The 15,155-nt window shown below is 41.7% G+C and overlaps 1 protein-coding gene across 1 annotated transcript in view; it reads right to left on the minus strand.

Moving 5' to 3' along the window:
* The window catches only part of TNRC6B (trinucleotide repeat containing adaptor 6B), an 814,361-nt gene that overhangs the window by 33,522 nt on the left and 765,684 nt on the right, over positions 1 to 15,155 (minus strand). The window contains 3 exon segments of the mRNA XM_073592654.1: positions 4,181 to 4,320; positions 4,428 to 4,498; positions 4,973 to 5,209. Coding sequence (XP_073448755.1) covers positions 4,181 to 4,320; positions 4,428 to 4,498; positions 4,973 to 5,209 — 448 coding nt within the window.

A 15,155-nucleotide genomic window follows, 5' to 3' on the forward strand; every position in this document is an offset into this window, starting at 1 on the left:
ACAAAGTTTTGAAAATTGAAAAAAGAAAAAAAAAATTTCTTTTCTTTCTTCATTTTCAAAAACAAATGAGAGCTGCAAAATACTCACCATGCCTCTCAGCAAATAGCTTGGGGTGTCTACTTTCCAAAATAGGGTCATGGGGGGGAGGGGGTTGTGCCATCTTGCATTTTATGGCCTTCAAAACTGTGATATGTAGTGAGATCAAAGATTTACGCCCTTAGAAATCCTGAAGGCGATGCTTGGATTTCGGGGCCCTGTACGAGGCTAGGCACCCAAAAAGTCCCACACATGTGGTATCCCCGTACTCAGGAGACCCAGCAGAATGTATTTTAGGGTGTAATTCCACATATGCCCATGGCATGTTTGAGCAATATATCATTTAGTGACAACGTTGTGCAAAAAAAAAAAAAAAAAAAAAAAAAAGTTTGTCATTTTCCTGCAACTTGTGGCAAAATATAAAATGTTCCATGGACACAACATGCCTCTCAGCAAATAGCTTGGGGTGTCTACTTTCCAAAATGGGGTCATTTGGGGGGGTTTGTGCCATCTTGGCATTTTATGGCCTTCAAAACTGTGATAGGTATTGAGGAGTGAAAGCAAAAATGTACGCCCTTAGAAATCCTGAAGGCGGTGCTTGGTTTTCGGGGCCCCGTACATGGCTAGGCTTCCAAAAAGTCCCACACATGTCGTATCTCCGTACTCAGGAGAAGCAGCAAAATGTATTTTGGGTTGCAATTCCACATATAACCATGGCATGTGTGAGCAATATATCATTTAGTGACAACTTTTTGTCATTATTTAATCACTTGGGACAAAAAAATTAAATATTCAATGGGCTCAACTTTCCTCTCAGCAATTTCCTTGAGGTGTCTACTTTCCAAAATGGGGTCATTTGGGGGGTTTTGTACTGCCCTGCTATTTTAGCACCTCAAAAAATGAGATAGGCAGTCTCAAACTAAAAGCTGCGTAAATTCCAGTAAATGTACCATAGTTTGTAGACGTGATAGCTTTTTGCGCAAACCAATAAATATACGCTTATTGATATTTTTTTTATCAAAGGCATGTGGCTGAATACATTTTGGCCTAAATGTATTACTAAAATTGAGTTTATTGGATTTTTCTTATAACAAAAAGTAGAAAAAATTTTTTTTTTTTTTTAAAATTTTCGGTCTTTTTTCAGTTTATATCGCAAAATATGAAAATAGCAGAGGCAATCAAATACCATCAAAAGAAAGCTCTATTTGTGGGAAAAAAAGGACGCAAATTTCATTTGGGTACAACATTGCATGACCGCGCAATTACCAGTTAAAGCAGCGCAGTGCCAAATTGTAAAAAGTCCTCTGGTCATTAGGCAGCCAAATGGTCCGGGGCTGAAGTGGTTAATAAAACGTCACAGATTGCACCCTCATGGAAGAGGCCAGTATCAGAAATAGACTTGAAAAACTTATCATTAATAAATCACCAGGACCAGATGGCTTACACCCGAGGGTCCGTAGCCTCCCTGGCGGTTTTCCCGAGAGTGGCTCGGGGTTAAAATTCAGGACCATTAGCGGTAACCCCGAGCCACACTCGGGATTACATCGCAGGATCCTGGTGTGGCTTTACTTACCTTGTCCCCGGGATCCTGCGATGTCCCCCCGCTGTGCCTGCGGGCTCTGTCCTCCTCCAAAGCCTCTCCGTGCCAGGCTCCGTTCCCTGCGAGCGTCGCGACGCACGGGGGCGGAGCCTGGTGGCAAATTCAAAAAATTGTAAAATCATAACACATACAGTACTGTAATCTTAAAGATTACAGTACTGTATGAAGTTATTTCACATCCCTTTTGTCCCAAATGCTTTGTCCTATGCCCTGCATGCAGTTTTATGTTATATATACTGTTCTTTCTGCCTGGAAACTGGAGATTGTCCATAGCAACCAAAAAGTGTCCCTTTACATCAAAAGTGGCTTTAGACCAGCTAGAAAACAGTGATAGTAAATTAGAACACTTGCAGAATTGAGCGATAGTGAATCGTGGGGAAATTTATTTTATTATTATTTTTTAAATGATTTATTTTTATTATATTATATTTTATGTTTTTGTGTTTCAAACTTTATCATACCCGGGATATCTACTAGACTCTTGTTTGGACAGATTTAAGTGTGTTATTACTAAGAATTACAGACCTACAATATATAACGCCAAATTTCCATGCAAAATAATGGTACCGCTTTCAGCACCTAAAATCCAAAATAATCATACCGCCAGGGAGATTAAGGAACTCAGTCAGGTGATGGCTAGACCATTGTTCCTAATTTTTATGGACAGTTTACTGACTGGAATGGTACCAGCTAATTGGAGAAAAGCCAACGTGGTACCAATATTTAAAAAAGGGCCTAGATATATCCCTGGAAACTACAGGCCACTTAGCCTAAAATCAATAGTCTGCAAGCTATTGAAAGGGATGATAAGGGACTACATCCAAGATTTTAGTAATGAAAACAGTATCATTAGTAGCAATTAGCATGAACTCATGAAGAATTGTTCTTGCCAGACCAATCTATTATCATTCTATGAGGAAGTGAGCTGCCATCTAGATAAAGAAAGGCCTGTGGATGTGGTGTATCTGGATTTTGCAAAGGCATTTGATACAGTTCCCCACAAACATTTACTTTGCAAACTGAGGTCTGTTGGTATGGTCCATGGGGTGAGTACCTGGATTGAAAACTGGCTACAGGGGCGGGTCCAAAGGGTGGTGATAAATAGCGAATACTCGGAATGATCCGGTGTGGTAAGGCCTGGATTCTTTCCTAAAAGTACATAATATAACTGGGTACTAACATTTATAGGTAAAGTTGATCCAGGGAAAATCCGATTTTTTCTCGGGGATAAGGAAGGGATTTTTTCCCCCTGCTGTAGCAAATTGGGGAATGCTTTGCTGGGGTTTTTTGCCTTCCTCTGGATCAACTGTGGGTGAAGAATTGTGTATATGCGATTGCGATATATAAATATATTGTTTTGGGTTGAACTTGTTGGACTTGTTTCTTTTTTCAACCTGTAACTTCTGTGTAGGATGTGGAAACCTTACAAGCAGACCTAAATGAAATAATGGGTTGGGCAGCTACATGGCAAATGAGGTCTAATGTTGAAAAAAGTAAGGTAATGCATTTGGGTGCTAAAAATATGAATGCAAGTTCTCCCTAGGGGGAGAACCTCTGGGGGAATCTAGAATGGAAAAGGACCTGGGGGTCCTAGTAGATGACAGGCTCAGCAATGGCATGCAATGCCAAGCTGCTGCAAGCAAAGCCAATAGAATATTAGCATGCATTAAAAAGGGTATTCACTCCAGAGACAAAAAGATAATTCTCCCACTCTATAAGACTCTAGTCCGGCCGCATCTTGAGTATGCCATCCAGTTCTGGGCACCAGTCCTCAAGAAGGATATGCTGGAACTGGAGAGAGTCCAGAGAAGAGCAACAAAGCTAATAAAGGGACTAGAGGATCTCAGCTATCGGGAAAGACTACAAGCATTGAACTTATTCTCTCTGGAGAAGAGACGCTTGAGAGGGGATACAATAGCGATGTACAAATATCTTACTGGTCACTTAGCACAGGGTAAAAACTTTAAAGTGAAAGATAAAAAAGACACATGGCCATTCATTGAAACTGGAATAGAAGCGGTTTAACCTTTTAACTGCGCAGAGGGTTTTTTACTGTCAGAGCGGCAAGAATGTGGAATTCTATTCTACAAGCAGTGGTATCAGCAGGGAGCATGGATTGTTTAAAAAAAAATATTAGATGGGCACCTTAACTTTAACAACATACAGGTATATATGATTTACTATTGACAAACACAAGCACACTCACACGTCACATGTTGAACTGGATGGACTGGTGTCTTTTTTTAGCCTTACCAACTATGTAACTGTGTTTTTCCTTCCCTTTCCACGGTCTCTAACTGAATCTCAATATGGAGCCATATAGTGCTGGTTGGGAGGTAGAATAAGTCCTTATCAGTGTGTCTGATATCTGGTTCTGTAAACGCATTTTTCACCAAAGCAGTAAGCTTGTAAAAATGTATAAGAAAGGAACAGAGGGCTCCACCAATTTTTATTTCAGAACAGTATAAAGAAAATGTATAAAAAAACGTCTTTCCTTTAAGAATTACTTTCATTCCTATTACTAATTTACATGCCCTAACTCACATGTGTAGGGCATTCTGGGCCTTGGCTGCCTCCTGTTTGGTGCTGTATCGGATAAGAGCTGTGCCCTGGGTGAGGTTGAGATGGAATGTCAGGAGAGGGCCATGCTGCATGCAGATCGTCCGGAGGGTGGAACCGTCGATCTAGAAAAAGAAACAAACCACCAAAAAGCATAACCATTTACCAGCTCCTGAAATAGACAATGATTTGCAATTTTTGAACGTGCATTAATCAGATTATCTGCAGATACCTGTGGTGTAAGATTAAGAAGAATCAGCCAGTAACTTGGACGCACAGAACTGCCATCACTCCAGGTAGATCCTATAAATAAATTACTTGTTAAGTCAGTATTTTTTTCAAAACCAAATATCCAATATCAAAGCCACCGCAATTTAACAGAAGTAGCTGAAGCAGTGATATTTGCCATGTTGCTTGGATGAGATTTGACAGTGTAACATCTATAGTAATATTATCCATCCTATTTCACAATTGAAGAATGATGCCTCTATACCCACTCACACGGAGAATTTACAGCAAATTGGATAATCTTGTTACAGTTATCAATACTTCAAGCAGTTGGGAGGCACTTGTAATATTTGGGGATAAGGAACAATCTCTAGCCATGCTCTGATAATGGATACTGCTTGCAAAACACTGGCCTTTTACAGTTGGTATGAAGAGATACATTCTATTATTGAGGTTATTAATTCTGCTTTCTCCTTAGTACAGGTTCATATCACAGGCTAATAAGCAAATAAGCATTTACTTCAACATCACAGGTCCTTATCAATTTACCAGATGTGATCCTTGAGTCCTGACCACCCCATCCTCTTACAGAGCGAGGGGCTGTGCTGTTCCATGGAGAATTGGTGGCTTTGGGGTGGTTGGTGAGCCCTGGAGGGGGGCGAGGCAGCCCAGGGCTATTCCTGGACATTTGGTTCTTCCACATCTTGTTTGAGTGATGTGATGGATTGTGTCCAATGGGGTCTGGTGACCAGGTAGATTTATAGTCGCCAAACTTTGCTGAGAGTGCTGGTTTAAAAAAAATAAATGAAAATAGGATAAGAAAAATTAAATTAAGGAAACCTGTCAAATGAGAAACATGGAGACTGGCATTCCTGACCTAACCTTCTAAAAAAAACAAAAACAAAATAAAAAGACAAAAAAACTAGCTGGCTGCCTGCCATTTGCCACTCCTCTGGCTTCAATATATAAGACCCTTTTCACACTGTGCCGCCAGCGCTAAATAGCGCCGCTTTACCCTAGTTTTAGCGAAGCTATTCAGCCGCTAGCGGGGAGGTTTTAACCCCCCACTAGCGGCAGAAAAGGGGTTAAATCCGCCCGCAAAATGCTGCTAGAGCAGCGTTTTGCCGGCGGTATCGCAGGGCTGCCCCAGGGCTGATTTCAATGGGGAGCAGCGGTGAGTTCACCGCTCCAAAGAAGCTGCTGGCAGGACTTTCTGAGGCCCTGCCAGCGCATCGCTCCAGTGTGAAAGCCCTCGGGCTTTCACACTGGAGTGAATGGAGCAGCTGTTTTAGGGCGGTTTGCAGGTGCTATTTTTAACGCTATAGCGCCTGCAAAACGCTCCAGTGTGAAAGGGGTCTAAGCTACTGACTTGGAACAGACACACTCGTTCATGCGTTTTTCTAAGTTTATGGATCTTTACACTTTATTTATGTTATTGACTTAAAGTTATAAAGCTAATTGATCAGCATAACAACTAAGGCAGCTAACAAAAGAAAGTAGAAACATATCAAACACTTAAACTGAGAAAATGTACTATTTAAAGCGGATCTTCACCCAAACAGGAAAGCTCAGTTTGCCTCCTCAATTTGGGGGAGGGGGGGTACCTGGTTTGGTTCGGGCCCCCCTCCTCCTTCCCCAGCTGCCCTCCCATTCACAGATCGCCTCACGGGGAGGAAGAACGGGGAGATGCTAATGTAAACAAGCATCACCCCGTTCTGCCTAGTGACAGTGTCACTGATCTCTGCTCCCTGTCATCGGAGCAGAGATCAGTGACGTGTCACACACAGCCATGCCCCTCACAGTTAGAAACAAGCCCCTAGGACACACTTAACCCCTACACTGCCACCTAGTGGTTAACCCCTTCACTGCCAGTATCATTTACACAGCAATCAGTGCATTTGTATGCACTGATTGCTGTATAGATGACAATGGTCCCAAAAATGTGTCCGCCAGTGTCATTTACACAGGAATCAGTGCATTTGTATGCACTGATTGCTGTATAAATGACAATGTCCGATGTGTCTGCCATAATGTCGCAGTCACAATAAAAATCGCTGATCGCCACCATAAAAAAAATTATTAATAGAAATGCCATAAAACTATCCCCTATTTTGTAAATGCTATAACTTTTGCGCAAACCGATCAATAATCGCTTATTGCGTTTTTTTTTTTTACCAAAAATATGTAGAAGAATACGTATCGGCCTAAACTGAGGAAAAAAATAGTTTTTTTTATATATTTTTTGGGGATATTTATTATAGCAAAAAGTAAAAAATAATGTGTTTTTTTTCAAAATTGTCGCTCTTTCTTTGTAGCGCAAAAAATAAAAAGCGCAGGGGTGATCAAATACCACCAAAAGAAAGCTCCATTTGTAGGAAAAAAAGGACATTAATTTTGTTTGGGAGCCACCTCACACGACTGCGCAATTGTCAGTTAAAGCGACGCAGTGCCGAATCGCAAAAAGTGCTCTGGTCAGGAAGGGGGTAAATTCTTCTGGGGCTGTGGTGGTGTATTATCCTCAACCAGAGATATTAGAATACAAAGGTAGGTATTATACTCACAAAGACTTGTTAAAAGCATGTCTTATTGGTCCTCCACATCAGTCCATGAGACTGTCCACATCACATGAGACTACCTCTGTGGAGGCATAGACTTTCTAGCACGTTTCGAGAAATCTCTCTTCCCAAGAGCCTTACATAGTTGCATAGTAGGTGAGGTTGAAAAAAGACACAAGTCCAACCTATGTGTGCGATTATATGTCAGTATTACCTTGTATAATCTAATCTAATAGTTTTTCGAAACTATCAATGCCCCTGCTGAGACCACCGCCCGTGGAAGGGAATTCCACATCCTTGCCGCTCTTGCAGTAAAGAACCCTCTATGCAATTTAAGGTTATACCTCTTTTCTTCAAATTTTAATGAGTGGCCTTCCGTGGAAAAGTTTTATCCCTATTGTGGGGTCACCAGTACTGTATTTGTAAATTGAAATTATATCCCCTCTCACACGTCTCTTCTCCAGAGAGAATAAGTTCAGTGCTCGCAACCTTTCTTCATAACTAATATCCCCCAGATCATTTATTAGCTTTGCTGCCCTTCTTTGTACTCGCTCCATTTCCAGTACATTCTTCCTGAGGACTGGTGCCCAGAACTGGACAGCATACTCCAGGTAAGGCCGGACCAGAGTCTTGAAGAGTGGGAGAATTATTGCTTTATCCCTGGAGTTAATCCCTATTTTAATGCATGCCAATATTCTGTTTGTTTTGTTAGCAGCAGCTTGGCATTGCATGCCATTGCTGAGCCTATCTACTAGGACCCCCAGGTCATTTTCCATCCTAGAATCCCCCAGAGGTTCTGGATTGCATTCATATTTTTACCAACCAAATGCATTATTTTACATTTTTCTACATTAAACCTCATTTGCCATGTAGTTGCCCACTCCATTAATTTGTTAAGATCTTCTTGCAAGATTTCCACACCCTGCGGAGAAGTTATTGCCCTGCTTAGCTTAGTATGGTCTGCAAATACAGAGATTGAACTGTTTACCCCATCCTCCAGGTCGTTTATGAACAAATTAAATAGGACTGGTCCCAGAACAGAACCCTGTGGGACCCCACTACCCACCCCTGACCATTCTGAGTACTCCCCATTTATCACCACCCTCTGAACTCGCCCTTGTAGCCAGGGTTCAATCCATGTACTCACCCCCTATGGTCCATGCCAACAGACCTTATTTTGAACAGTAAATGTTTATGGGGAACTGTGTCAAATGCTTTTGCAAAATCCAGATACACTACATCTACGGGCCTTCCTTTATCTAGATGACAACTCACCTCCTCAAAGAAGGTTAATAGATTGGTTTGGCAAGAACGATTCTTCAAAAAATCCATGCTGATTACTGCTAATACTGTTTTTTTACCGAAATCTTGATATATAGTCCCTCATCACCCCCTGCAAGAGCTTGCATACTATTGATGTTAGGCTAACTGGTCTGTAATTTCCAGGGATGTATTTTGGGCTCTTTTTAAATATTGGTGCTATATTGGCTTTTCTCCAATCCGCTGGTACCATTCCAGTTAGTAGACTGTCAGTAAAAAATTAGCCTAACAGGCTTGTTTATCTTGCCTGCTTATATGCGGTGTACTGGATTGATGGTACCAGCCCTAGTGGTGTGCCCTGCTTGCTCCATGGGCATGGACTAACACATTTCCCATGGGCGTGAAATCAATCAATTTTTTCCACGCCATTGGGAAATGGGTTAGTGTGCAGGGCATACCACCAGGGTTGGTGCCATTGATCCAGTACACCGCATATAAGCAGGCAAGACAACTGTTATGCTCTGAGGAAGAGAGATTTCTTGAAATGCGTTAGGAAGTCTACACCTCCACAGAGGTAGTCCCATGTGATGTGGACAGTCTCACGGACTGATGTGGAGGACCAATAAAGCATTCTTTTAACAAGTCTTTGTTTGTGAGTATAATACCTACCTTTGTATTCTAATAAATATCTCTGGCTGGGGATAATGCGCTAGGTCTATGCGCCTTGTGTCTCATTTCATGTTCCAGTGTTTTGGATTCCCTGGTCTGTGGAGGGAAGTGCATTATTCATCACTAAGCATCAAAGCAAAGAGCTCACGGCTGTATAGAGGCACACTGCACAGCGCAGGAGATTGATTTGTGTGGTATTTGGATATTGTAAATAATAGGCTAAATTTTAGCTCAGTAAAAACAAAATGCTGTACTGAGCTTTTTCAAGCTGCAGTGTGCAACAGGCTTAATGCACCTTCTTACCATCAGAGATACAAGTTTTTGAACGCAGCATTGATAACAAGCCGGCAGGTCCCTCATCTCTTTAATTTGGAGGACACAACATCCATGGTCAGCAACACGATAGTCAACATTTTTATTTGTTTGACCACAGAACCGTTTTCCACACCAATAGGCCATAATAAGAATGGCCAGAATAAGCTTTGGCCCACAGAAGATGGCAGCATTTCTGGATCATATTCAGATATGGCTTCTTTGAATTATAGAGATTTAACCACTTCAATACAGGGCACTTTCCCCCCTTACTGCCCAGGACAATTTTCAGCTTTCAGCGCTGTCACACTTTAAATAACAATTGTGTGGTCATGCAACACTGCACTCAAAATAAAATGTTCTCATTTTCTTCCCACAAATAGAGCTTTCTTTTGGTGGTATTTGATCACCACTGGGGTTTTTGTTTTCTGCTAAACTAAAAAAGGCCAACATTTTTGAAAAAAAAAAAAAAGTTTTACTTTGTTTGTTATAAAATTTATTTTTTTCCTTTACTGACGGGCACTGATGACGCTGCACTGATGGGCACTGATAAGGAGGCAGTAATATGTAGAATTGATGGGCACTGATAGGCGGCACTGATATGCAGCACTGATGGGCACTAATAGGCGACACTGATTGGCAGCACTGATGAGGTACTGACAGTCATTACTGATGGGCACTGATTGGCACTTTGGTGGGCACTCACTGGCAGCTGATGGCAGATGTGGTGGGCACCTCCGATGGGGGCTGAGCTGATAATGTGCTGATGATCAGCGTAGCCCCCCCCCCGACAGGAGAGCCGCCGATCGGCTCTCCTGTCAGCGCGAACCGAGGAAAGCCATTTACCGGCATTTCCTGGTTAGACGCTATGATTGGTCACAGCTGATCAGACTGACACACCATCGATCGCCGCGCGTCCACTCAGGATAACTTAACCACTTTGTGCAAGTCATTCTGTTATATGGCAGGCGGGAAGTGAGTGATTAACTTGGGTTTTTGGATGGCGTGGCGAACTGTGTTCATTGACAGTGATTTTTGGTAGTACTCCTGAGCAGATGCAATGATATCCATCACAGAATCATGCCTGTACACGTCCCTTGCACACAGAAGTTGCTCCAGATTCTTGTATTTTTTTGATATTATGTACTGTGGATGATGAAATAGTTAAAGTCTTTGCAATTTTATGTTGAGGAACATTATTCTGAAATTGTTCAACAATTTTTAGATGAAGCTTTTCACAAACTGGTGAACCTCTGTCCATCTTTACTTCTGATACACTGTCTAAAATGCTCTTTTCATACCCAATCATGCTACTGACTTCTTGCCAATCAATCGAATTGGTTGCAAAATGTTCTTCCAGCTCTTCCTGGTTAGTACCACTTACTTTGCCAGCTTTTTGTTATCCTTCCTAACTTTAAACATGTTGCTGTCATCAATTGCAAAATTACTTTCTTTTTAACCTAAAATTGTACATTTTCTTAGTTAAACATTTGATATGTTTTCTGTTTCTGTTGTGAATAAAATATGGGTTTATGCAATTTGCAAATCATTGCATTGGGTTTTATGTAGATTTTGCACAGCATCCCAACTTTTTTTGGAATTGAGGTTGTAGGAGGAAGCTAAATTCCATATTTTTCTCATGACAAGTATACTTTAAAGTCAGTTTAAAACCTAAATGCACAGGTAGCTAATGCACGGTGTTATAAACAATCTCTTCCCCAAGTAAGAAAAGCACTATCCAAAAAAGCTATCCACAAGAAGTAAAAGACAATGTGATTCATCAGACCAGACCACCCTTTTCCTTTAAAAGTGTGTCTAAAAAACAGCACTGTGAATAAGTGTGTGTATCTATTCAGAAATAAAAAAAAGTATCAATACCACATAAATGTAACCCTGCTCCTGCAACAGTGTATCTTCCCCAAATACATACACGGACATATATACGTATAAATAGTTATATCAAACTGAATAAACTGTGAAACATGTAACTCCTGTAAAAAAGCTGTACTACTATGATAAATATATACCCATCTGCTACTGGCATACAATAAATTAAACTGTGTCCCAAAAACAATATTCCTATAACAATATACTATTGTTATTACTATATAAAAAAAATATAGGGCCTCTCTGGGTAAGTTAATTTGTGTGAGCTGTAGTGCTGTGCTAAATACTGTATATGTCCATCTACTAAATGGTACAATGTATCAAAAAATATACCAAAAAAATATAAAATGTCCAAAAACAATATACTATTAGAGTGTCAAAAAAAGGAAAAAAAAAAAGTCCTCTCTTTAAAAGTTCATTTGTGCAGTTCAATATGTAACCACAGCAATTGTCCTCAACAGATCTCAGTATTATATCTTCAAAGCAGACAACAAAATTTAAAAAATCCTCTAATTAATCTTCTATTTCGTGACCATCTACCAACGCTTATGTTAAAACAAACAAACAAAAAAAAAAAAAATCAGATCTTATGCTGGTATACACCTACAATCCTCCCCAAAGACCGTAATCTGTCAGATCCTCAAATCTCCTCATACAATTGGCCAGTAGACATCCTGAAAAACCGACTCTCTGCAGAGACTTTATACTTAAAAAATATTGCACTCACGTTTTTAAAAAAAAATTTAAGCTGGTAAAAAGGTTTTATGCTATGCAAGATCTTTTTCTCTTCCATCCTTAATCGGTATCTGAGGATTTGAAAATCTGTTAGTCTGCTAGCTTTGCTTGCTGCAGTTTTGCATTCCATGCTATTGTGGTGTTTGTAAACTACTGAGACCCCCAGATATTCTCTCTAACCTGGATTTCCCCATAGATTCTTCCCCTAGGGAGTAACATGCATTCATAGGCACTCTGGAAGAGAGGTGGGATGTACGGGGCAACTCTGGCAGATGGAAGGGGGTACTCTAGGGACATGGATGTAAGTTGGGACTCTGATTTAGGGGGGGAATGCTGGGGACTTTGATGTAAGACAGGACTCTGATGTGAACGTGGTGCTCATCCTGACTGCTGCGCTCCATGTTGTTTTGTTACTCCTGACTCCTATAGATTATGCTGTACGTAGACCTGACAAAGCTGTTCATTGTCTCAACAGTTGCTGGTTTTCATGAAGCTCTTCCTTAAGATAGGCTCAATAAAACCCCTTTCACACTGGGGCGGGGTTGGCGGTAAAATGGCGCTATTTTTAGTGCTTCTTTACCATCGTTTTAGCGGCGGTATTCGGCCACTAATGGGGCGGTTTTACCCCCCTTGCTAGCGGCTGAGAAAGGGTTAAAACCACTGCAAAGTGCTGCTGCAGCAGTGCTATGCCGGCGGTATGGCCGCGCTGCCCCATTGATTTCAATGGGCAGGAGCGGTGAATACACCGCTCCTAAGATGCTGCTAGCAGGACTTTTTTTTACCGTCCTGCCAGCGCATCACTCCAGTGTGAAAGCCCGCAGGGCTTTCACATTGGAGACACAGCAGCGGCTCTTTCAGGGCGCTCTGCAGGCGCTATTTTTAGCGCTGTAGCGCTTGCAAAGCGCCCCAGTGTGAAAGGGGTGTAAGACAAGAAATATCCTTTTTGTGTGCTTCAAAATATAGAAATACTACCTGTGCCGCGAGCCATACCAGAGGGGCAGCAGGAGCTTAGGGAACTGAAGTGACTGAGGAACTGGTGTAGGAAGGAGGGGTTTGGATTCCTGGAGAACTGGGCTGACTTCTCAGTCGGTTACTGGCTCTTTAGTAAAGATGGGCTACACCTTAATGGGGATGGTGCAGCTCTATTGGGAAGAAAGATGGCCATAAAGTTGGAGGGGCTTTTAAACTAGGTGTTGGGGGGAAGAGTTCAGAGGAAGCGACAGCTGGCAGGGAGCAAGGACAGAGGGTAATAGTGGAGCCAGTAGTGATGATATAGCCGTAACGTTTAATCCCGGGGTGAATCAGTGGACAAACCAAGAACAAAGCCTGAGAAAACATAAGGAAAAATTAATAGGCACTCATACAACATTGAGAGGCATATACACAAATGCCAGGAGCCTAGCTAACAAAATGGAGAACCTGGAGCTATTACACGAGGACGACGTAGACTTTGTGGGAATAACAGAAACTCGGTTCGACAGCTCTCACGACGGGCTGGCAAATATCCAGGGATATTCCTTGTATCGGAAGGACAGGGAAGGTAGAAGAGGGGGAGGAGTGTGTCTAGATTTAAAAAATGATGTAAGGATGATATAGAGGAGTGACACTGTGAATGGGACAAGGCAGAGGCGGAATCCATGTGGGTAGAACTCCAAAGAGAAGAAGTGGTAAATTAATAGTGGGGGTAGGTTACAGGCCCCCCAACCTGAAGGAAGAAGAGGAGCTGGACCTCCCTATCACAGTTAGAAATGGCAGCAAGGCAGGGAAATGTCATCATAATGGGGGACTTCAATTATGCCGATATTGACTCGGCAATGGGGACAGCTCACTCACAACTTCATGTCCCAACTGGTGGATTTCTCAATTAGAAAGAATGCATTGCTAGATCTATTAATTACAAACAATCCAAGTCTGATTTCAGATGTGGCAATTCGGGACAACTTGGGATCTAGCGATCACAGGATGATCACATTTAGCGTAAATCATTGGAAAAGGAGGCATGAGGGTAGCACAAGAACTCTAAATTTCAACTGGGCAAACTTTTCTGAACTGCGCTCAATACTACAAGACATAAATTGGGACCAAATCCTAGAAACATTGAACACGGAAAAAAAATGGGAATGTTTTAGGAACATCTTAACCACATGCTGACCAGCGCATGACTATGTACGTCAGCACAATGGCAGGGCTGGGCAAATGGACGTACTGGTACGTCCCCTTTAAATCGCGGCATTGTGGGCGCGCATCCGCCAGGTGCTCCGTGTCCGCGGACTCGATGTCCGCCGGGGGCCTGTGATTGTGTCACGGAGCAGCAGAACGGGGAGATGCCTATGTAAACAAGGCATTTCCCTGTTCTGCCTAACAACATGACAGAGATCCACTGCTTCCTGTCATCGCGAGCAGTGATCTCTGTCATGTTCTAGTGAGACAATCCCTCCCAGTTAGAATCACTCCCTAGGACACACGTAACCCCTTGATCGCCCCCTAGTGTTTAACCCCTTCCCTACAGTGTCATTTACACAGTAATAAGTGCATTTTTAAAGCACTGAACACTGTATAAATGACAATGGTCCCAAAATAATGTCAAAAGTGTCCGATGTGTCCGCCATAATGTCGCAGTCACGATAAAAATCGAAGATCGCCGCCATTACTACTAAAAGAAAAAAATGAATAATAAAAATGCCATAAATCTATCCCTTATTTTGTAGGCACTATAACTTTTGCCCAAACCAATCAATATACGCTTATTGCGATTTTTTTTACCAAAAACATGTAGAAGAATACAGTATCTCACAAAAGTGAGTACACCCCTCACATTTTTGTAAATATTTTATTTTATCTTTTCATGTGACAACACTGAAGAAATTACACTTTGCTACAATGTAAAGTAGTGAGTGTACAGCTTATATAACAGTGTAAATTTGCTGTCCCCTCAAAATAACTCAACACACAGCCAATAATTTCTAAACCGCTGGCAACAAAAGTGAGTACAACCCTAAGTGAAAATGTCCAAATTGGGCCCAAAGTGTCAATATTTTGTGTGGCCACCATTATTTTACAGCACTGCCTTAACCTTCTTGGGCATGGAGTTCACCAGAGCTTACAGGTTACCACTGGAGTCCTCTTCCACTCCTCCATGACGACATCACGGAGCTGGTGGATGTTAGAGATCTTGCACTCCTCCACCTTCCATTTGAGAATGCCCCACAGATTTTCAATAGGGTTTATGTCTGGAGACATCAAACTAAAATGATATAGAATGTCCTGTGAGCCTACACTAACAATAATAAACCAAAAAATCCTCTTTGAGTCAG

This window comes from Aquarana catesbeiana, linkage group LG07 (assembly GCF_042186555.1).
Source record: "Aquarana catesbeiana isolate 2022-GZ linkage group LG07, ASM4218655v1, whole genome shotgun sequence".
NCBI classification, from domain to species: Eukaryota; Metazoa; Chordata; class Amphibia; order Anura; family Ranidae; genus Aquarana; species Aquarana catesbeiana.